General features: G+C 42.8%; 1 protein-coding gene across 2 annotated transcripts in view; it reads right to left on the bottom strand.

The window, feature by feature from the left end:
- large1 (LARGE xylosyl- and glucuronyltransferase 1) overlaps positions 1 to 24786 on the bottom strand; it is a 60585-nt gene that overhangs the window by 21677 nt on the left and 14122 nt on the right. The window contains exons 2-6 of one of the 2 annotated variants that reach the window (XM_058067290.1): positions 20708 to 20894; positions 12183 to 12481; positions 9531 to 9613; positions 5438 to 5561; positions 3087 to 3258 (exon numbers count right to left, since the gene is read on the bottom strand). In XM_058067290.1, the coding sequence (XP_057923273.1) occupies positions 3087 to 3258; positions 5438 to 5561; positions 9531 to 9613; positions 12183 to 12481; positions 20708 to 20813 (784 nt within the window). In that variant the 5' untranslated portion in view covers positions 20814 to 20894. Of the gene's footprint in view, positions 1 to 3086; positions 3259 to 5437; positions 5562 to 6629; positions 9614 to 12182; positions 12482 to 20707; positions 20895 to 24786 lie in introns of those variants that run through there. The other variant, XM_058067291.1, reaches the window with a different exon arrangement.

A 24786-nucleotide genomic window follows, 5' to 3' on the forward strand; every position in this document is an offset into this window, starting at 1 on the left:
GGTGGTGTGGGGGGGGGGGGGGGTGTCATTACAATATATTCCAAAATATCTCTTGGCTCCATTTGAGCTGCACCAACATGTTGATGAAGACAACACAGCAGGCAGTAGAAGTAGACGTGGTTTGATGTTACACAGTCAAGTCAATATTTAAGACAAGTGTCCAAACGCCATGATACCTTTAAGGAGCTCTGTGATTACAGGAGAACAGAAGTCTGGCCATTTTTTTTTTATTACAGCGCACTGTAGTGATGCGAGCCGCCATGCTCCACCAGCCACTGAACCGAGAGAGGAAATGAGAAGCGCTTTTCCAGCCATTGAAATCTCATGTCTCGTAATTCATCGATTCCTTCAATCAGTGCTGCCATGTTTCTCTGACCCTTGAACATTGCAAAGCCATGTCAATGAAGTCATGTGGACAGAGCTAGAATGTCCAATGCAGTAAGGATGTATATTTTTGGAGTCTGTAAGTACATTTATTCCACATTTGTGATATTCTCCACAGACATGAAGTATTTTCAATGAAAAAAGTGCATGGTGAAACAGAAGCCATTAACATCTCCAGGACACACGTACATCATGTTCGTAGCTATTGAAGAGAAATGGGCCTGGACTATACGCAGCTCCTGGGAGGTGTTGAAGAATTAATGAGCTCAAAGGCATAACAACGCGCTGTTCAATGTCTGGCAGACCTCTACATTAAACACCTAACCTCAACCCGCCTGCCCTGTGCTACTTGATACACACCGGTGTCGGCCTCTTGAATTTGTCAAAGTGGCAAGGGTCATGGATTGTACTTTCTGGAGGGCATGGTATATGGGAATGAAGGTAAAATGAAATATGGGGTCTTGAGTGGTACTCTAATTTCCCTCGGGCTCTTACTCAACCCGAGAATATCTGCTGATTAGAACAGAGGGGGAATTCCAGGAAAGCAGCGGGGATCTCTGGCATTGGATGGATAAACGATGTACATCACTCTTGTGGTCCTTCCGAGCCATCAGCAAAAAAACACACAATAAGCATTCACGGGGAGGGAAAACCCAACCCACTCCATTGCTCAACTCCTAAGAATGCAAGGGATGCTGAAAGAGGAGCCTGCAGGCAGGGTAAGAACGGCAAAACAAACTATTGATTTACACAGCATTTTACTGACAAAGTGTCAAATCTGACCCGGAAAAATAGGGTTTAGTCAATCAACAATTATGCCTGTCTGGAAGAAAATAACCTGGACGTTGGAAATGATTAAGACTACATTTAAAATACGCTAAACAATACGTGCAGGGAGAAGTTCCAATAATGGAATCCAATAGAAAACAACAGGGAATGCAGGGAAAGTACAATACAAAACAGGAACATCTCAAGCGCTTTCCTCAAGTCATTGTGTGCTAAATAAAGACAATAAAATTACTGGATGGTCCAAAGCAACATTGGCCTATATACTGTATGTGGGTTATTGATTGGAGGATTGCAGGCTTTTATGGACTAAGCCAAGAACATCCAAATAATGCATCAAACTTAATGTACCATGGTGATGTAGTGCTTCACAAAGTTTGTGTCCTTTGTTCAAACCATGTTGGAATAGTGCCACATTTTTATTTATTTTCAGACCAAGTCTTTCTTTTTCTTTATGCTGACAGACAACAAAGTCTGCATTGTTAACAAACTGGGTTCAAAAAAAAAAGAAAAGAGTTGAAAAACAAAGATGCTTCAGGTGGTTTGTTCTACCGCTTATTCTCACGAGGGTCGCGAGGGTGCTGGAGCCTATCCCAGCTGGACTGGTGGCCAGCCAATCCCAGGGCACATATAGACAAACAACCATTCACACTCACATTCATACCTATGGACAATTTGGAGTGGCTAATTAACCTAGCATGTTTTTGGAATGTGGGAGGAAACCGGAGTACCCGGAGAAAAGCCACGCATGCACGGGGAGAACATGCAAACAGAGTTGCCCGAAGGGGGAATTGAACCTACGTCTCCTAGCATGTGACCTGTGCGCTAACCACTCTCCACCATGCTATATCCTATATCATATTTTTACAGTAATTTTTGGGAAGCTGATATTCCTTTGCTGTGTCAATCAAATGTGCAACTGGATCTTAAGGACCTCTTAAGGGTGAGGGTGAATTAGGGTCAGGCATTTTTTGAACTATGAAGTCCTATCATCCAATGGCAATTCCATACGCTGTATGTATTTGATCACTCCATATTTGGATAAATAATAGCACTAAGTACATTTAAAAGCTATACTGGTAAAACAAGTTCAATTCAGTTGAACAACATCCTTGACCAAGTGCAACTTTGTGCACGCTTTTACTTTGAAACATAACAGGGACAGACGTCTCAGGCAGACCGGACAGGGAGTGGGTGGCAGAGGTGCTGCATTGGAGTCAACTGTTAATTAAGATTGATCCAAAGCGCTGCCGGCTGCATCGCTCCAGAGGACAGCGGTACCGATAAATCTTTGAAGGGATTCGCACTTCCTCCACGCTTTACTTTTCCAGATGAATTAACCCACCGGACATTGTGTCCCGTGACACATGCACACTTTTTACATGGTTGTGTTATCACCTTGATTGTGAGGACAGGGGGCACAATGCCCGGCCAGATTATATTACTGTGGGACTGGATCAGACTACTACTGTTATATATGACTTATGTATACGCCATAACAACATAGCTGCACAGGAAATAGAAATTCATGACATCACATCTATATCCAGCACTCGCTCTCTGCCCTGGCTTCCTGTCGCTGCGAGAACTAGAATTTAAAACATCTCTGACATGTCAGAACCACATAAACCACCCTGAAGCTCAGGTGGTGGTGTCCTGCGGGAGCCCAGAGTCAGGACTAAACTTGGTGAGGCCGCGTTTCAGTTTCATGCATCTTGCAGAAGATGTGCGACAACCCTCAACATCGGCAATGTTCAAATCCAGACTGAAGACGCTTCTATTCAAATACGTATATATGGCATATGGCAACTGAAAGTATTTTATCTGTAAAAATGTAGTAATGTAGTACTTCGGTCATTAACAGTTATTGACATTAATGAACAGTCAATATAAATAATATAAGTAAGCTTGCTTACCTTTAAACTTGTGGAAGACAGCCCAGAGCTCGGCGATGTCCGTGGCGAATGTGATGTCTGTGTCCAGAACGATGACTTTTTGTAGATTAGACGGGAGCGTCTTTGTGAGCACCAACTTCATCAGACCGTAGATTCCGGAATAATGTTTGTTTGGGATCCACGACACCTCGGACTGAATGGAAGTAAACAACAATGGCTCAGTGTATTTGCTTATGTTCCATCAGTCATGTGAAAAAAAAAATAGGACAGACTCAAAACGGGGGCACACACTAAAATGGGAACGGTTAAGGCTTAATGATAATATTCCATCACTTAAAAGTAACTTCAAGGTATGGTTTTATTTTGGTTCACAAACTTGGACAAGTGGGTGATTAAAACAAGGCAATTTTTGGGGCTTTTTGTTTCCATAAAATGTATTATTTCAGAGAAGAGGGTGAAAAACTGGCCTAAGTAGACATTTCAGTGTTTACTTTCACTAAGCATCATCATCTGTAGAGCTCAGCATCGCCCGTCGCTAGGATGGAGGCCACAATACACAAGCAGCAGTGCTTGCTCTGGTGTGTCCCTCTGAGGATTTTGTTTGCATAAAAGTGTTTAAATGGCGCCATCATTAAATCTATCACACCTAAGGCACCGGCTTTGCTGCTGCCGGCTAATGTAGTCTCCAATATGCGATGCCAACATGTTATTTAGGGTGCGGGAATAGTGTCATCTGATATCCTAGCATTAAAGTAGCAAACAGACTTTTGGTCTATCTAAAAAAATGTGCATGCAGGAGTACTACTGCATAAACATACCCACAATCCATTGTGGCCGTGACGACAACCACAAATGACTAAAAAGCACCTAAGGCACCTTGAGGAACTTTGTTCTTCTGTTGCTATTAATCACAAGATTTTCACATTGACATCAGCATTAATCACAGCAGGAATTTAATGTTCTTGTTACTTTAAAGATATTTTTTCCTTACTCTAATGACTGCCTTAGTCAGATGACTGCCGTCATTTCTGGACTGGTGTTTAAGACCGACCCCCTAAAAAATGTCCAGGTCACAAAATGGGATATTCTGTCGAGTCTGTGAGGACCATACGTACATGCTGGAGCCTATCCCACATTCATACCTATGGACAATGTGGAGTGGCCAATTAACCTAACATGTTTTTGGAATGTGGGAGGAAACCGGAGTACCCGGAGAAAAGGCACACACAAGGAGAACATGCAAACTCCACACAGAGATGCACAGAGAATCGAACCCACATCTTTTCGATCTCCCGACTATGTGGCCTACATGAATGCTACAATCATCACACAGCAACTTAACACTCAAAAGGTATCCAAGAAATATACAAGACAAGTACCGATACTAATTTAATAGATAAAAAAACGATTTTTACTTATTCCCATAATGCATTCCTTCCCAGCAGAGCAGTGTACTGGTTCACTGGCATCTGAATGAAGCACTGCAGCGTCCTGGCAGCCATGGCCAGCCAAATGCTCTGCCGGGAATTTGCTGTGTTGAAAGTCGTGTAAATTATCTTTTAAATTAAAATTAAAATTTAATTTAAATGATCTAAACAAAGAGAAATGCAACTCTTAATGTCCACCAACATCTGAGACCAATATACAACCTCTAATCGATTGCCGTCATTGTGCAGTATTCAATATTTACCTGCTGCTTCTTTTTAAATGGGTTGGGGCCGAGTGGTTAGCACGCAGGTCTCACAGCTAGGAGACCCGAGTTCAATTCCACACTCGGCCATCTCTGTGTGGAGTTTGCATGTTCTCCCCGTGCATGCGTGGGTTTTCTCCGGGTACTCCGGTTTCCTCCCACATTCCAAAAACATGCTAGGTTAATTAGCCACTCCAAATTGTCCATAGGTATGAATGTGAGTGTGAATGGTTGTTTGTCTATATGTGCCCTGGGATTGGCTGGCCACCAGTCCAGGGTGGACCCCGACTCTCGCCCCACGACAGCTGGGATAGGCTCCAGCACCCCCGCGACCCCATGAATGAATGAATGAATATTGCCAACATTGGGATCGCTCAATAAAATATGTGCCAGCGTTTTCCTCCTCAATTGTACATAAATAATTAAAAGTACATTTAAATCATTTTTCCACACGCCGCTTCAAATGAGATTCTGCACTTGGCGTGCTCAAAATGCTAAGTGTGAAAAGACATTTGTTGCAAGGAACAAATGTGTCAGTTTAAAAAGTACATTTATGGAGCCGAGATGGAGATTTGCAAATAACTATCTTCCGGTATATTTCCTCTTTATTCGTTCAACAGGCTAAACGGCATGAAAATCCCAAACTGAGTGACACAGAAAGGAAAGTAAAGCTGTGAGTTACCTTCAGTTCATCTGCGTCGTAGAAGTCGACCCGAACAGCAGGAACCATCCAGGTGTGGAAGAGCGAGGACAGGATTTGCTGAGCTATGGAGTCTGTGATGAAATGGAAATGAAGGGGGTTCCGCCTGTGGACACATACACACGCTTTAAGTACATTTTACGCACTTTCCCCAAAACTTCAAAGCATTCTACAACTTCAAATATGCCAGGATGGTAAATTAGAGTGCATTGTGAAACGGCAGGAGAAAGCGTATACACAATCTTACATGCTACTTTCAAAACTTCTTCTCTATTGACATCAAAGGTGAGAATCTGTCACTGGAAATGGAGTCGTTGGAATCCCAACAGATCCACCATTTACAGCTTTCAATGCAATAACACCTTTTAAGTAATGGTGCTATTTAGGACTATTTGAAAGAACATTTTACTAACGTGCTTGGTTTTACATATTCAAAGCTACGCATTTGACTCAATTCCACAATCCTTTGCCATCTGAGCAGTGAGCCTGCACAATTACAACCTGATATTCAAATTTAAGCCACAGCTAAACTTGAGAATGTGTGTGTGAATGACAGGCACCCAAGTGGAAGAGTGAGGTTACAGGGAGAAGAGATACAGAAGGTGTAGAGTTTTAAGTACCTGGGGTCAACAGGCCAGAACGATGGAGATAGTGAAAAGGAGGTGAAGAAGTTTGAAAAGTGTCAGGTGTGATGTGATAGAAGAGTTCTAGCTAAAATGAAAGGAAATGTTTACAAAGCTGTGGTAGGACCAGCCATGTTGTTTGGTCTACAGACAGTTCCACTGAGGAAAAGACAGGAAGCAGAACTGGAGGTAGCAGAGATGAGGATGCTGAGGTTCTCATTGGGAGTGACCATGATGGATAGGATCAGGAAAGAGTACATTACATGTTAGAGGCCTTGGAGATAAAGTCCTTTAGGCCAGACTGAGATGGTTGGGACATGTCCAGAGGAGAGTGAGGTCAAGAGGAAGACCAAAGAGGAGGTTTATGGATGTAGTGAAGGAGGACACGAGGCTAGTTGGTGTGAGAGAGACAGAAGCAGAAGACAGGGTTGGATGGAGGAGATTGATTTGAAGGGAAAAGCCCAAAGAGCAAGAAGAAGAAGAATAATCCAAATGTAAGCGTTTACATGACATAATATTAGTGTTGACGTCAGAATCACGTTCAAACTAACCGTGTTTTCCGAATATGTACTATATTCAGGCAGGACTGTAGACGATCGCGGTGGACCAAGCCAGTGCTTGATGAGCATTCGGGAGCTGCCAAGGGCTCCCTGTACACTCGCACCATGCAGCTAAACTTCATCTGCTGATGAAGACGATGTGATATGCATGAAACCTCTAGAGCAAGCAACTCCGTAGACCATTAGTGGAGATTGTTTTTGCTAATTTAAATATTATGGTTTAGAGTGAGCGTGCGTTAAGGCCTCGGGGGACACAATACCATGAAGGAGATGATTCATCAGACAGGATGGCCAAAGCTCGTACAGAGGAGACAATAAACTCCGACCCAGGAGGAAGTGTATCTTTTTATCCAGGGACTCCTTTGAAATGAGATGAGACAGCTTAACGGGATTTATGCTGCTAAATGCATTTCACAAAACATCAGCCCGTGTGTGTTGAGGGTGGTATGTTCTCCATAGGTCGTCAGGAATTCCAGAAACCTAACAGAGGATGCCAGCATCAGGATCTTGTATAGTGAATGACTTTAGGAATCAATGCGTCAGCTGCGATGGACTCTAGAAGTCCGTGAGATGCACAACAGAGATTCAAGTTGTCAGCAAGAGCAACACAGCATTCCTGTTACTGGATCCTGGCGGGTAGGAAAAGCAAACGTGTCAGTACGTGCAGATAATCAGGGTCACGCTACGATGGTCTAATCTTTACAATCTTATCTTGGATCCAAGGAGGACCGGCACTGATTTATGGTACTCTGGTCATCTATGAGTGGATAGGAGATTTCTGAGCAAGAACCTTCACCTTCTCATCACTGTAATTGCATCATCATGTCAGCGCTCCAAACGCAATTTTGTGCCGATAGCTTTAGGTTTTGGTAGCAGTTCACGTTGAAGATAAGCCGCAATTGGAGGACTTTGTTACGTAACAATACGTAACACCACTGAAAATAGGAGGAAATGATTCGCAATTGGAAATTTATTTCATACCCAATACCAGTGGCGTCATTAGGTCCATTTTAGGGGGCCTCAATATCAAAATAAATTCATATTTTTTTATTGATTAAAAAAATATATATTGATTAAAAAAAATGATTTTTCCCCCCCAAAATCTGACAAATGTTATATAATAGGGAGTTAAAATAAATATTCACATTACCTGTCATTAATTTATAATTCTAAATCTGTCCATTTCCCTTCATTTGACGGTGTAAGGTATAGGTAAGGTACTGCGCCATGACCCAGTCCATTCCACTTGGCCGTGTAGAGGACCCCCACATCACTGAGATCCAGTCCATGGTTTCCCTGCAGCACGTTGCAGCGTGTGTACCTACCTTTGCAGCACACAGAGCCAACTATTGGCTAGAGCAGCAGTCGAAGAATGGCTATACAAAGGTTTTTAAAAAGTAAGTATTCATCACTGCTGCTAGCAATTAGTTAGCTCCAGCCCACAGCAGATAACAGCAGATGGAACCATGAACCTAGCATTTCCCATTTTACAAAAAAGGAAAAAATATAAATGACATGAAAAAAAGATGTATAGGCGATCACGGCTCACATCGCGTCACATTCATATCCTGTGCATCTCCAGGAGGCTAAGCCCCCCTCCCCCCGTCCTCAGAACCAAGCGACGCCCCTGCCCAATACTTCATCAGACATCGATATTGAGGAGGGCAGTACAGCGGGAGGGAGCGACTATTTAATAAACGCCGCAGCCCTATAATGGCAGAGTCCTGTGGTGTTTGGCAACCCATGGCTCATCTCATCCACTCCTTTCAGGTTCAGGACTATAAGATGACAGGACAACATGGCTGATCTCCCAGGGCTCTGTCTGCTCGAATATTTGTCACTCAGTGGCAAAACAACAGTGAGTCAACAGTTAAAGCCCTCATTTGATTCCACATTGCCCTGAGGGGTCGGCATATTAGCCATGCTATTGGTTACCGTTCCTTGGCTAAATCCAAAAACAAAAAAAGGTCATGCCTGTCCAAATCTGAAATCATCAGCACATTGAGCACAGAATACGTCTGTTGACCTGCCAAAGTCATCCTCCATTAGCGTCAACTCAACATCCCCTTTAAAAAGGCTAACTCATAGCAAACATTCTAAGGCTGTGCATCAATAATCTGTAGCGACCCTGCCCGAGTCGACTCATACATAAAGTGTTGATAAAGTGCACCCCCAGCCTGGCAGAACATCATAAACATGCATTATGTTCTCCGCTCAGCGCTTGCATGGGCTTATGCGTCAAAGCGGCGGATTGGAACAAACTTTTATGCTTGTTTGGAAAACTCATTTGGCCGCAGATACTCAAGCCATCAGTCCTAATGTGGTTTGTTCTGACCCGCAACAGTCCACCAAGCTCAGTCCCCGCCCCCATCCGCGGCTTACACGAGGGAATAAATCAAAAGACTAATGAAAGGAAAGGCTTAGGACATTTGCTCTAATTATGAAAAGGGCTTGACCCAATTACTCAAATCGTTTGCGAAGGGGCCCCCTCACCCTGCCTGGTCAACCTCGCTGTGGTTTAACCACACCTGAGTGGCGCTTTCACGCTGAAGCAAATCTGGAGTGGTCAACCATGACTGACTGACATGGTCAGTCACTAACCAAATAGAAACTCAATAAAGCAAAGACCAAGAAGGTACTACATCTTCCGTTATATCAGAGCACGGTGGTACTGTATGTGGTACTGTATGTGGTACTGTATGTAGTGCATACACATGCAGAAGCTACAGTACATGGAGTATTAATGAGTATTAATGTCTCCCACTGATACAACACTAGAAAAGTGTCCTTTATGCTATGTTTTCTTTAAGAGCTCCATAAGGTCATTTGGTCTTCATTGTAGCATATGAATGCATGCTTTTCTGTTCCTAACTTATTACCCCATAACTTTACCTGTGGAAAAGGACCGATTTAACCAGTGTCACCACATCTCGACTGGCGTTGTAGCCTGCACATACGATGGCAACATGGATGGTCTGTGGAAAGAAGGGAAATAGAAGACATTAAACATCTCAAAAGCAGGAGGTGAGAGTGGAATGATCCTGGAAAATGAATGCATCGTCTTAGAAGCCATAACGATTTGACTGTCCAGCCCTGTGCTCTAGATTGGACACAAACCGTAGTTTACATACCCTCATCATGGGCATGGATGCCATATTTATTTTGGATTGTCACTCATGAGTATTCAGGTCAGTGTGGAAGTGGTGTTGAATGTCACGGCCTCCATCCCGCAAGAGTTCCAGTTTAGTGAACACGATTCCTGGGAAACTCGGTGGCCTGGTGGTTAGCATGTTGGCCCAGTGGTTAGCGTGTTGGCCACAGTCAGGAGATAGGAAGATCTGGGTTTGAACCTCCATTTGGGCATCTCTGTGTGGATTTTCCCCGGGTCCTCGGGTTTCCTGCCACATTCCACAAGTATGCCTGTGAAGTTAATTGGGTCCTCTAAATTGGCCACAGATTGGCTGGGGACCCTCGTGAGGTTAAGTGGCATAGAAAATGGAAGGTTGTAATTCTACTGTCTTTCACATGTGACGATGGCACAGAGTCCTTTTTGTAGCATGGAAGCTACCTCAGTGGTTGTGCTTGTATTGTAAATATACACATTTAGACCAGTTGTGGCATGTATTTACTTTAGACAGAACACAACTCATATTTCAGCTTCAAATGCCATCTTGACATGTCAAAACTTTCCTTTTCCGCCCTCAGAGCTTCCACTGTAATCTCCCTGCAGGGGTTGGGGCAGCCCGGCTGACCTTCCAAGTGAGCAGAGGTCATGTGCAAGCACGGGTGGCTCGAGTCTGCACACGTTGTGTTAAGATTTTCTTACTTCCAACTCGGCGGGTGTTGCATCTTCTCTGTAGTCTGCTTGCTTTTGAAGAGTGCTTTGCCAAAAAGAACGCAAGTAGGAGGTGGTGATAAGAAAGCATCCACCAGCATACCCTTTGCAGCGCTACACACACCCACGGCTGAGATAGTACAAGGTGTGCGATTGCTTGGAAATGTGTTGGAGGGAAAGCAGCTCATAACCTGCAGTTATTCCAGGCGAAGGCAAAAGAAGCCTTGAACAGTATCATTTTGTGATATCATGTATGTGCTTTTACACAGCAACGCTGTAATATTTCCCCTTCTGCATTTTGGATTCATTCTTTTGCAGCCTATCATAACAGGTACAATACATCGGTGCAAGTGTGCACCCCAAACGTAACAGATGAGTAGCAATGTCATTAGTCTGCAGTGCTGTGGACGTGTCGATGTTCCTCAGCCAGCCATGACACACCAGCAACACATCCAGCGCCTCAGAAACGTACTGCAAACCGAGGTGAAAACAATTACAGTGGAACCCGTTTCATTTAGTCCCAATTATGTCAACACAAGTGCTGCTTAAACCACAACAGCAACATAAAAACTGTCTAATCACACAGCGTGAAAAGGGAAACTGCTTCTTTTTGTTTTGCTCATCATCCCCAATCCTTATGTGAAACGTGAACACGCATCTTTCCCTTTTCTGGTGGTTCTAAGGAGAGAGACCCACCTCTTTAGACTGTAAAGTCCTATAAAAACAACCCACCCAAAACCATGTGACCTGCATATTAAGCAAGTACGGCGACTACTTTTATGGCGTAGTGACACCTCATGCCACTCCGTGGTGCCAACTGGACCATTTTGTAGGGTTCTACCATGCCAACATTCATTCCGGGGTGCTGGAGCCTATCCCAGCTGTCTTGGGGCGAGAGGCGGGGTCCACCCTGGACTGGTGGCCAGCCAATCCCAGGGCACATATAGACAAACAACCATTCACACTCACATTCATACCTATGGACAATTTGGAGTGGCTAATTAACCTAGCATGTTTTTGGAATGTGGGAGGAAACCGGAGTACCCGGAGAAAACCCACGCATGCACGGGGAGAACATGCTAACTCCACCATGACAACATATTTTCCCAAACTAGCGACAAATTTAGACACTTTGTGGTGTTGTTGGGCAGTTTTCTAAAATGTTGAATGATATTCTGCATTTTGTGTTTACATTGGGCAGCAGTGACGGGTGCTGTTGACAGGTCTGCCCCGCCCAAAGGCCAAGCCACAAATTGCCATTAGATATCGTATTTTCCAGACTATAAGTGCCACTTTTTTTCATAGGTTGGCTGTTCCTGCGACTTATACTCCAGAGCGACTTATGAGTGAAAAAAACTGTACAAAATTTTTGATTATGCAAATTCTATGCAAATTAGGCAATCCATGCTCGACGGCCATAGGTTAAAAATCCCATTCTCTTTCTTGACCCTGGCGAAAGTCACCAATAAATTAGAAATGGCTAATGTTGGTTTGTGTGCTTTATGTATCAAAACAGCCGAGTTTGACTCCAAGACTCTTTGAAGTGATCCAACAACACATCGCGGTCGTTCAGTCAGCTCCAACTGAGCCGACCGATCCCAGCATGGTCGTGTCTGACTTTTGACATTAGACCAGCCCCACGATCCCTTTCCCAACACCATCGTATGTGAGCATAAGGATGACCATAGACAAGTTGAAACGCCCCCCACCTCACACTTATCCACGACCGGCTGTTGGACACAGTCTGAAGTGTTTCCCGCTGAAGCAGCTTTCTGGCCCTCGTTGTCACCGGTGCCCTCCTCTGAATGGGCTCTGCTCTGGTTGCCATGGTGACCACCGTACGGAAGGCGTGCCGATGGGCTCCTGGGTGGCCGGCTAAGCTCCCGGCGCAGCGCCCGGTTCTCTTCTTCCACCGCCCGCACCCGAGACTCCAACGCTTGGCGCTCACCGTCCCCTCCCACGGGCGTGGATGACTGGGTTTCCAATGGCGACAGGGGGAGGGGCTTCACTGTGGGGTCGTGACAAACAGGAAGAACTTCACTTAGATGACATAATCGCTCCCACTTTTCCCCCAGAAGAAGATTCCATAAATACAGTTAATTCCTTCTTAATGAGATATTACACTAATTGGCTTTGTTACCTTGAACACAAAGTGAGGGAGCGACAATCCGATTGCCAAATTGCGAGGGACGACCATATATAGTTTTATCCTGTTTACAAAATGAAAAAAATGAAAATGGCCCCTCTGGTATCTCTCAAGGGGAAAAATCTCTGAAGAGCTTCACAAATGATAGAACGTTTAAGAACTTAAAGCTTGCATTACATGTATTGATCTGTGCTGGGAAATATGGCTTTATCATATCAAACCATCTGTCATTTCAATGACCAAAACAGCTGCTTTCCTGGGGAGTGCCGTGGTGAGGCTTTTAAATAACAACTGCCCTGAACACACCACCGGGGAATATGCTAATAAACTCAATTTAAAAAGGTGACAGCTTTCTGAATGTACAAGCTTTTCAAATGCAGCTTTAGATGAATAGCGCCAAGTCTCCTGTGCCAGCAGGTATAGCCATACAACCACGAGAGCTTACTACCTGGGCTGGGCTGGGCTGGGCTGGGGGTTTGCATGGCTTTTCTCCGGGTACCCCGGTTTTCTTCCTCCCCACATCCCCAAAAACATGCTAGGTTAATTGTCCATAGGTATGAATGTGAGTGTGAATGGTTGTTTGTCTATATGTGCCCTGGGATAGGCTCCAGCATACCCACAGCCCTAGTGAGGATAAGCCATATGGATATAAGAGAAATAAATAATGGTTGTTTGATTATGGCTCCCAAGCTATTTGGTGCGCCCAGCAGTCATGTACTGGTCTATCCTAAAGAAACAGACCATGATTACTGCCATGTTATCAATTCTAAATGTCCTATAGCAATGGGAAGAAGGCCCATTGTCCACAAACAATTGGATGGAGAATAGCAAGTGCGTCGCCATGAATAGCGCCGTCCTCCCTCTTGTGGTTTAGCGTAAGAGAAACCGAGCCGCCCGGTCAGACCTTGCTTTGTCTAGGCTGGAATGCTTTGGTTCCCGAGTGATGACCTGATTGAAAAGATGCTATTTTATTCTCACTTTCCCGGTCTGATTTAGCCAGCACATATTCCAGATAAAAGATTTTAGGCTTTTAGAGTTTCTTGAGGAATAATTCATGAAATACAATTTCCGCAGCAATTTTTAGGATAGTGATGGGTCTGTAATTACTTTGACCACATGTTCACTTGATATTAAACCGGCTCAATTGTTGCAAAATTGCACCTTATGCCCTTTATTCATTTCCCCGCTGATAAAAGTATGTTCAATACTCAGAGTTTTGATGAAGAGATGAAATAGCCATGTGGCTCCAGTAAGTAATGCTTCTGAAAAGTAAGATTATGATGATGAAGATTATGAGTCAATAAAAAAAAAGTGAAATGATATTGCCACTTGAGCATCCATCCATCCATGTTTGGTGCCACTCATCCTTATTGGGGTCGTGGCTATGCTGGAGCCTATCCCAGCTGACTTCGGGCGAGAGGCGGGGTACACCCTGGACTGGTTCCCAGTCAACTGCAGTGTCTTGAGCACAAATAATTACAATGGAAGCCGTTTAGGTCAGACTCGCTTATGTCGACAACCTGCTTGTGTTGACTGACTCATCAGGTTGTGGTCCATTAGGGATGCATCAAAACACATTTTCACTTCTTTTTCTGCAGAAACAGATACTATTCCAATAGCATTGCTTTGTGTGCTTCTATATTATTATTATTATTATTATCATCATTATCATTGTTGATTTGATGAGACAGTAACTAAATTGTCTCCACAGGCAAGAATATGCATGATCATGTTTAAAAAGATGAGCATGAGCATAAATATGCATAAACATGGAGCATTCTTAACAGGTAGCGCCACATCGACATGTGGCGATCCAAATGTATTCATGGCGAGCCGCCACAAATAAATGACTGGATGGGAAACACCGCTGGGAGTCAAGGTCATGTTTGAGCTGGGAATATGCTCCTCGGGGAATACCACGAGCACTTCACTAGCAACTCTCCCCCTCATGCTCATGCATGGTAGAGCTTCTTGCAAGTACAGCAAGGAGATGTACATCCTCCCAAAGATGATGCAGCTCTAAATCAAGTGACTGAGACCTGAAACTGTCATGTTCTGTACCACTCAAGTTACAGTGCGGTACACCTTCAAACATGGGGATTACATTGGAGAGGAACTAGGGCAGGAACAAGATGAGATTTGATTGGGAAGCAACAGAAGTAGGCTGCATGGCGTTCCAGTGGTTGGTGTGCAGGCCTCACAGAAAGACCTGAGTTCGATTCCATCCTCGGCCACCTCTGTGTGGAGTTTGCATGTTCTCCCCGTGCATTGGGACGAATAAAGGCATATCATTCATTCATGCGTGTGTAGGTTTTCTCCGGTTACTCCGGTTTCCTCCCACATTAGAGGCCTTGGAGATAAAGTCCTTTAGGCCAGACTGAGATGGTTGGGACATGTCCAGAGGAGAGATAGTCAATATATTGGTAGAAGGATGCTACCAGGTAGGAGGCGTAGAGGAAGACCAAGGAGGAGGTTTATGGATGTAGTGAAGGAGGACATGAGGCTAGTTGGTGTGAGAGCGACAGACGCAGAAGACAGGGTTGGATGGAGGAGATGTTGGATGGAGGAGATGTTACACGATTCATCAACCAATAGACAAAACATTACTGCATTCCAAGCAAAGGCAATTCCTAAAAATAGGATGATAACCTGAGGGCAGAATAATGTTAGAATAACATGAATACATGTCATTTACAGAATAAATCGTTTTCTTTCAAACAATGACAAGCTTAGTAAACGTGTTCTCCTGCTCGTAGTGATGTGAATTAAACATGAAAGGCGTGAAACCACGTTTACAAAATAAATAAATTTACCACTTTCATTATTTTGCCACAAGTAAACATGTTTGGAATCTCAAAGGAAGATAATTATGCATTTTTTCCCCCTCCTGTAAATTACATGAATTATTCAGAAATGAGTGCCTAAGCATTATTTGTATCAACTATGACTTCCCGCATTCAGGTTTTCTAATGGTCAACATTTGTCATGGGATTAAAACCACCCTGCGGAGGTCTAGGAACATCCACAAACAATTCAGTTATTCTGTATTTGGTAGTTTGGAAAACACTGCATATTAATTAGGGATGGGGCCCAAAAGCCTCCTATCGAATCATTTGTGCTCCTATTAATAAGAGAACATAATGAACTAATCAATAAGGTAAGAATTCCAGGCCTTTCATTAGCTTGAACTAACCTCTGATTTTGTAGCCTCGATTGGCAAATATCCCTGGGGGAAGATTATATTAACTATTGCTAATTAAACATAATTAGAAATCAGTGTAGCCGCCTGATGAATGTGTTCTGAGACAATACGTGGCCAGCGATTATTTGTGAGGTCCACTCAGTCCTTCCACATAGCGGACCCACGCAGCTATTTGAAATCTCAACATGATGAACATGATGAGAATATTCCCTTGCCAAGTGACGTCTTACGCCCAGGTATCAGATTCCGCCAATCAGGTCTACAAATATGGACATTTCCATGGACAGTTGATGATCACATAGCAGGATGACTGACGTATGAAGTGAAAACATGGATTATCCAATTACTACAACAGCTATCGAGGGACGGGATGTATTACTCTGACGGAGAATAAACAATTGATTAAAGTGGAAAAGATGGACGTGCATGTAAAGACCTTAAATCAATCATGCTTGGCTTCCTAAAGATTGGATTCATAATACTGTCAGATTGAAAACTGGGTCTCACCAGTGTGGAAACGGCGTTTTGCACACGAGTCGGTCTCCACGGCAGGATATAACCCAGAATTAATTGCGGTTGGGTGGGTAATGATTGTGTAGAAACTGATAAACGTTGAGGCCAATGCGTGTCCATGTTCAGTGGTTGTAACTGTAGCTACCATCTAAATTGTTTTCTGGGCGCTCGTCAACGTGGACAAAAACATGCATATCATTAGTGGCTCTTGTTAAATACTATCCGTGCTACACTACAAACAGTCCTCCTTTCGCCATAACCATTACACTGCGGCGACCTGTACTGTTTCTGTGCAAATCGCTAGCCATGCAGGTAAAGATGCTTGTCATATATGGAATAGCGGGCTACAGATGTGTCTAGCGGGCTACAGATGTGTCTAGTGGGCTACAGATGTGTCTAGTGGGCAACAGATGTGTCTAGTGGGTACCGGTAATTGTTTTGTGTGATCGTTTCAGCAGAGACGGTTGATGTCACACCTTAACATTAGTCCTTGTTGTCGTCCGCAGTGGTCTACCACCATATGCACAAGAGCTAGGATTTTCTAGTATGTAACAATATTAAAGGGTACAGGATGTACAACATGTACCGGGCGGTTAATCCATTCATGTCTGCATTTGCTGTTACTGCTTTGCGACGGTGTTGACACATCTCAAGAGCTAAACCAGCGACTAGCTCTCTGACAACAAGCCCCAAACAACAGGGAACATGGGAATTTGCAAGTGGCTTAAAAAGAAAAAGAGGCCCAAACAGGAAACTTTACACAAAAAAAGGCCAAAGTCACTTCCAATAAATGGACCTGGGCAACAGTGAGCCAAGATGTTTTGTTTATACGTGACGGAACAGGTCAACCGGAAAAAGCTAAACGTTTAGCGGTGCTGAAAGGAGCATAAACGCTATCTACCGTTTTGGGGGAGACACGGTGTTTGGCACTGGCGAACCGGGACATCACACTGAGGTAGGAAAAATGGAAAAGTCATTTTTTCAGTAATCCCACCAATTTAGTGCATGGAAACATACTCTGTCTCCAGGACAAGATAAGAAAGCAAAGCTACATTTCCCATGATGCTTAGAGTGCATCTCCAGGAAGTAGTGATGTGGGCAAGCAAAGTGGGAGCTAATATCACATGACCTCTGTGACACATCAGTTTGATGTAATGTAGAATTAGTACAGCTTCTGTTTGGACTGCTTGGACTGCCAACCGTCCGCTATCATCAACAGGCTTTAAAGGCTGGGCTAATGCGCCCATTAATTGGATGGAGACCCGGGATAAATACATGTCATTCATTTAAATGTTAATATATGGAATACTTTGGTTGTCAGCGCACCGAATACCTGTTTCTGACTTTCTAAAAAAGTCAGTTTTTAACCGTAGCTCCGAAACATCACCCTGAGAGTCACGTTTACACCCACCCAGCACATACACATTGCCCAACGCTTATGCTGCAGCTAGCAAGGTCACCAGATAGCCTCCAACTTATTTCTTTTAAAACTTAAGAAGCCGGAAATCTACCACATCGACATGGAATGGGAGGATAGCTTTTTCACTGTCATGGCTGACTTGATGACTTCAAGCAGTGTTAAGGTAAGGTAATGTAATATTACTGCCACCCAGTGACCACAATGCTACATATCATTTATAATTCAATATGTTTCAACTAATAATCGTCCATAGTCTACCCCAAAAGTGAGATAATTACTGAAAAAAAACTGCGACATATCGAAGGAAGGATATTTTCCTTTGTCAATATTTAATGATCATCTTAATTTTCTATGTTGAGGCATTTGGTCCACGCTGCACACTGCCTCCAATTCCTTCCTTACAGTGGATGGATTCCCTGCCTTGGCAGTCAATCACAGTAGACCATTTTAGGCTGGGTAGAAAAAGCAGTTGTTGACAATGAACAAACCTGGGCGCTACACAGTATTTTAGCTATGCCCATAAAACCACAGTGGACCCTTGAGGGTCAAACACAATCTGAGCCAACACTGAATTTGTTGGGATTTCATGGAAATATCAATAATCAGTTCACAGGTTAAACAGTCTCTATCATGAACTCTTATTAGCTGTAGAGTCCATTTGAACATCTTAAAAGGTAATGCAATATCAAACTTCATCATTTGAAGAAGTCACAACTCCAGACTTTGGAAGTGTGTTTTTTCTTATATATTAATGCTGGAATTATAAAGTGTATGACCTCAGGGGGGCACATCAACTTTGGAGGGTCTTCTGTACTCTGGTATAAGTCCAAACAAATAAAACTCCAAGGCCAAAACACCAGATGGTGCAAATACTTTTAGCCTTTCAATGTCTTTTCTATATCGGTAGCAACCTTTTATCTGTGAGCTCATCCAGACAAAGCACATGAAACCCCAGGGACACGCAATCCCTCCAACTCCAAGGCGAATAAACACAGCAGGGATGAAGAGATGAAGAGACGGGAAGGAAAATAATGGACAAGACAGGAAAAGTGCATACGGAAGGTGTACAATGTTCCTAATTGATGGACTCCATCTTTCCTCGCAAGCAGACGTTTTAACTAAATCTAATAATTACTTTGCAGACCTTAGTGAAGACTGAATTATTGGAACATATTCGCATACCCTCTAGTGAACGGGGTCCTGTCAATTCAATCATAATTAATATTGCACTCCTGCAGTATTTCTATCCTGCCAGTTGCAGTCATTAAAAATGGCTTCAAGAACCTGTGGCCTACGTCGTCTACAGGATGTAATCAACTTTTGGACAGGCTTCAGTGAGTCATTAATACGCCAAGTACAAAATATATATATGAAAAAGTGGAGGATTGGTCAACTGGAAATATGTTTCCACAAATTGTGGATTAACTCTCTGTGTATTCTGTTCATTCAATGTATGGTTTATGTCCATTTATCTCGGTCTGAGTGACATCGACATAAGCGGTTGTCGAAGTAATCAAAACTAGCGCATTGCTTGCACATTTACTTCTGACTTTTGCAGGAGACATGGGCAATGTGTCCACATGTTATTTTATACTCTTATCTTACCGAGCTGCTGCAGTCATTTCATTGTATGTTTTGACTACAATGACAATAAAGCTTTCGTACTGCTTATTTTGCACTGTACAGGAAGTCACTGTGAGCATGTTTTAATGCTGTGTAACCTGACAATTATTGAATGCCGACAGAGCTGCTGCAGTCATTTCATTGTATGTTTTGAGCACAATGACAATAAAGCTTTCGTACTGCTTATTTTGCACTGAACAGGAAGTAATTGTGAGCATGTTTTAATGCTGTGTAACCTTAACAATTATGTTGCCGTTTTGGTTTACCGCACATTTAAACACATAAGCAGGACATTTTTAGTAGTAAGAATAACACAGTGGACTTGATGAGTTGGTCGACAGTACTGCAGTACTTAAGAGTACTGCCATAGGCCAGGAATGAAAGCCACTACCTTTTTGCAGTATGAAGTGGGTTGAGTCTCTGCAGTTGGATTATTTGGATTTCACCAGGCTATACACAAATAAAAATCCATATTGATCTGTGAGTTGGACTTACCAAGAGTCCTGCCTCCCAATGAGGGACCGGTCTACTACAGCCTTTCCTTCTGCAAGGCGGACTCACTATTTCATCAGGCCAGCCTCTGGGAACTGATTTCAGGCAAGACCAAGCTCCAAGCCCATAAAAGGCTGGAGAGTAAACAGATACTGCATTTTTAATGGTCATGGAGACATATAACGTATGAAAAGGCAATGAACAATCACATTTTTTCATAGTGTCAGCAGTCCGGATGTAGCGCTCACGGTACAAGGGCGATGGAATGTGGACTGAAATAGGGTCAACTAAAAAACGGGTTTGGCTGTTTTTCTAAATGAATACAATGCTTTGACATCCTTGTTCTCTTGTAAATCTAACTCATCTGACACCGTCAAGGAACAAACGGAGAGAAGTGCGGATCATCAACTTGCATTACTACAAATCCTGACATCCCTCCTCATCCGAAATTCCTTCATTCTTCAAAGAAATAACTGCAATAATGAGAATGGAGTCGTGTGGGTTGAGGAATCCAGAGAACAATGCTTCACATGGAAGTCTTTCTTCCCAACTGACATCAGCACTTTTGTTTGGTTGTTGGAGTACAGACTCGAGATGGCCTGACATCATAAGGGGTGCATGCAAACATTTAGAAAACGCCTCAAGTGAGGAAACCAATCACCAAACTGGTGACTCGGGCAATAATTTACATACAAATACATACACTACTAATACCGCAAGACCCATAGAGCCTCTGGTTTAGGGTGTACAGCTGAGTAACAAATAGGAAAATATGACATTGAAATACATAAAAGCTATTTGACTGGACACCCAGCACATTATTTGGCTATTTGGTTACCTTGAAAGCTGCCGACTGACAGGTAAAGCCAGGTGAGAGCTGGGATGAAGAGCAGGGCGAGGGAGGCCGCCAGGAACTTCCTGCGCCCGCGACACATTCCCAGCATCCTCTGGACGGAATCAAACGGAAAGAGAGGTAAAGTGACCTCTATGTGGGTAGCAACTGTTGCCCGGGGCGATTCATGGCACTGAAAGAGGGGAGAGAAAGACCAACTGGGTTAGAGTACATAACGGAACTTTGATGAAACATATCTGTGGTCATATGAAGGTCAAGACGGTCATGTTTATATTTGGGAGCTTCCTATACACTGAACAACTGAACAGGTATTGACTGTGTGCAGGTGGGAATGCTAAGTAGACAGTGGCTATCATACTGTTGTTGTTGTTTCATGCTGCTTTGTGATTATGATGAGCAATTATCCCCGGAGACCATAAAATGATAAATGCCCAATTGCAATTAAGTACGCTGCAAGATATTTTGAAGGTTTCAGGAATTTTCGTAGTTGCATACCAATGCCGACTTCCAAGTGTGTCCATTTAGAGTCTGTGCGATGCTAATCCACTTTCTGCTCCAAACACATTCTCCCAATTAACCAGCTGACCTCGGATAACTTGAAATCCTCAAGTAGAAGCCGCCTTTAGAAAGACTCAAGCCGTAATAGCTCAGCTGATACAAACAGTAACGTCACCCAGTGAAGCGCAATAATAGAGCAAACACTAGCAGTATTTTCATTTTCGGGTGCCCTTGACAAAGTTCCTTTCTAGTTGACTGGCCGCCGTGTGGAGGGACAACTGGAGTGGAGGTCATAGGAGGTTGGAGGAGATTAAACAAGTCAGTCAAGTAAGACAAACGTTGCTTTGATAGGCCAACTATTAATCATTTCAACAGCTCCTTGACCTTTGACCCCTGTGTGATATGAGCTCTGCTGAATGCTGCGTTTCACATGGCAATCGCAACAATGAAGATGTTCATGATCACGTTCAAGTCAAAATGTCAGAGCGCCGACTAAGTGCAAGTAGCAATGGAAGGATAAAGGAAGAGGCCAGTTGCAATTCCTCTATTTGAAATCATTATTATTGTTAGTAGTAGTAGTAGTAGTAGTAGTAGTAGTATTGTTAGAACTGATTCCTGAAAATATCAGGTGTGCATAGCAAATACTTCCAAATCCTACCTTTATGCATTCCCACCTCGTATTAGCATTTGGGACAGAGTATGAGGTGAAAGAAAAAAAAAGAGAAATATACTGTATTATAGTAGTCTATAAGTTGTAGAAAGAAATATTCTGTATTATAGCAGTCTATCTATGCAATCTATGCAGTGTGGGAGAAAGTTAGGTGGTACGTTGAAGGACTGTCAAAGTAACACAGTCATCATTAGCAGCTGCTTAAGGGTGTATACATTTTTTGGGGGGTCACCCTGTGTGTGTGTGTGTGTGTGTATATATATATATATATATATATATATATATATATATATATATATATATATATATATATATATATATATATATATATATATATATATATATATAAGTATATGGAGGTCTGTGCTATCTAGTTAATTTGGGAATACAACTGTAGCCTCTACTTTTGAGCAAACCATATGTCTCAAACTTGCAACCCGTGGGCCAAATGTGGTCCGCGAGACGTGAGTTTGAAGCCCCCACCTTGATATGAAAGTTTAATGTTTGAGTTTGCTATGGATGCTGTATGCTGTCATGTACCCCAAAATGACAGCTTAAAGCTGGTTAAGTTTCATTAATGTTCAAATAACTTCATACTGTTCATTTGAATCTGAAAAAAAAACTCACCAACTTAAGTTTTTCTTATTTTCTGTTTTATTATTATTGTATTTGTTACTGATTGATTGATTTATTTTGATTTGTTTATTTATGTTTTCATCTTATTTTGTGTAGTAAATAAAACTGAAGATATTTGAGAACAGTGGAATGTTTTATCAGAGCTTTTCTTGTGGAAAACCGGGACCAAAGCACTGAAAAAGTGGAGGGTAGCAAAAGCACTGAAAACAGTTTTATTTTTTATTTTTTCTGTTTTTAATAAATGCATTTTTTTTTAAACCTGATGCGGTGCAGGAAAAATGCACGTGTAAGAACATGCATGCAGAACTTTTGTCTTCGGTCCTCATTCATCCATTTTCATTATTTTTAATTCAACATCTCTGGAGACAAAACCTCTCAAGTCACCAGCTACGGACGTAAGAAGGAAAAGTCAACATGCTCCATTTAATTCCTCTGAATTGAAAGCCCAGCCCTCCCAAGATGCTCCAAACCTTCCAAAAGGACATTTCTCCACTTTAAAATCATGACATGCAACACAACATTACATTCAAGTTCAATCTAACTCCATTTAAATTCAAAGCTATAATGGGCTCTGAAAGCTAAACCGTGTTTTAATTATCTGCAGGGCTTTTACACGGCAACTTTAATCATTTATAGAAGGAATGAGGGAAAGTAACCATGAGGGAATTGCGTGGGAAAGCAGTCAGGTAGTTGTTGTCTGTTGATTGTTGTTGTGTTTATGGGCTGGCTTCCACTTCCACTTCCACTTCCACTTCCACTTCCTCACTGGCTGAGTCGTACAGCTACGGTAGGCTACTTGCATTATCCCCATCATACTGGGAAGGGTGAAATACTACACATAATTAACTCCAGTGTGAGCAATAATGGCTACAGCTTAGCCAATAGAACCACGTGCACGCTTGTGTTACGGCACGGCACGTTTCGTCATGAGATTGGCATATGTTAAACCCAAAGGCTGTTATTGTTATTCTCATATTTTGCCTTCATACGTTTCATTTTGTGGTTCACGCTCGGTCGTCCTGTTGTCAGGCGTACGTGTGCATTGTATGTACACACAGTATACACACACATGGTGTCAACGTTCCATCCAGCTTGGACATCAAGCCAAGGCCCTGCATTGAAGAGTAGGCAGCCCACGCTGTGCTCAAACGAGGAAAGACCTCAAAGCCTTGCGTTGTAAGAATAGACATACATCTTAATATTTCATAAAAGAGGCCTGTGTCATAGTTCTAAAAAAAAAAGTGGACAGAAGGTCACATCCAAATATTAGGATTGAAACCAAGTACGTGTCTGGCAGATACAACAACTCAAGATGTTTGACAGTTGGACTGAAAAGGCCACCAACTAGACAAACCAAGAACAATGTAGTCCGTCCGTCCCCTATAGTCCCTTTTTGTGTTGTAATATTTGCAGAAAGCTCACCAAAAATGCCAGTATTGAAAAATGTAATCTACTTATTACATCATGATTAATCATCATTTGACATTGTGTGTGAAATAAGCCCATTTTACTGTATTTTATAAAGAGAAAGATAAATGACAGGACAGGATTATATATTGGTATGCTCCATCTATATCTTTCAGCTCCAAATTATGAATATAAATGACGCTAAAAGATACCATTCATTCATTTTCTACCGCTTATCCTCACGAGGGTCGCGGGCGTGCTGGAGCCTATCCCAGTTGTCTTCGGGGGAGAGGCTGGTCGCGAGCTAATCACAAACAACCATCCACACCACACTCACATTCATACCAATTAACCTAGCATGCTTTGGGGATGTCGGAGAAAACCCACGCATGCACGGGGAGAACATAGAGAACATGTCCACACAGAGATGCCCGAGGGGGGAATGGAGTCCAGGTCTCCTAGCTCCTAGCTGGCCTGCACGCTAACCACTCAATCACAGTGCAGCCTACAAGATACCACGCGTGAAAATCTATTGACCCGTTTAATATTAGCAGAACATGATGCCAAAAGCAGCTCTCATGCTGTATTTGGAACGTTGACGACGGCTTGTTTGGAAGAAAAAGATCAACTTTCAATAACTGGGGGTGCCGTGACAGCTTTTTACTCTAAGCTTCTGTAGGGAGTGGCAAGATTTGATGTAATCTTCTGGTGACAGCTGGCACTCCAACTTATGTCAACACCACGTCACCACCATATCAAGAACAAACATATGTATATTTACCACAAAATAAATGACCAAAATCTCAGTTTCCCAGTTGTATGATTATCCAAAGTCCACACATCAGCAGCTGCC

The sequence above is a fragment of the Doryrhamphus excisus genome, chromosome 3 (assembly GCF_030265055.1).
Source record: "Doryrhamphus excisus isolate RoL2022-K1 chromosome 3, RoL_Dexc_1.0, whole genome shotgun sequence".
NCBI lineage: Eukaryota > Metazoa > Chordata > Actinopteri > Syngnathiformes > Syngnathidae > Doryrhamphus > Doryrhamphus excisus.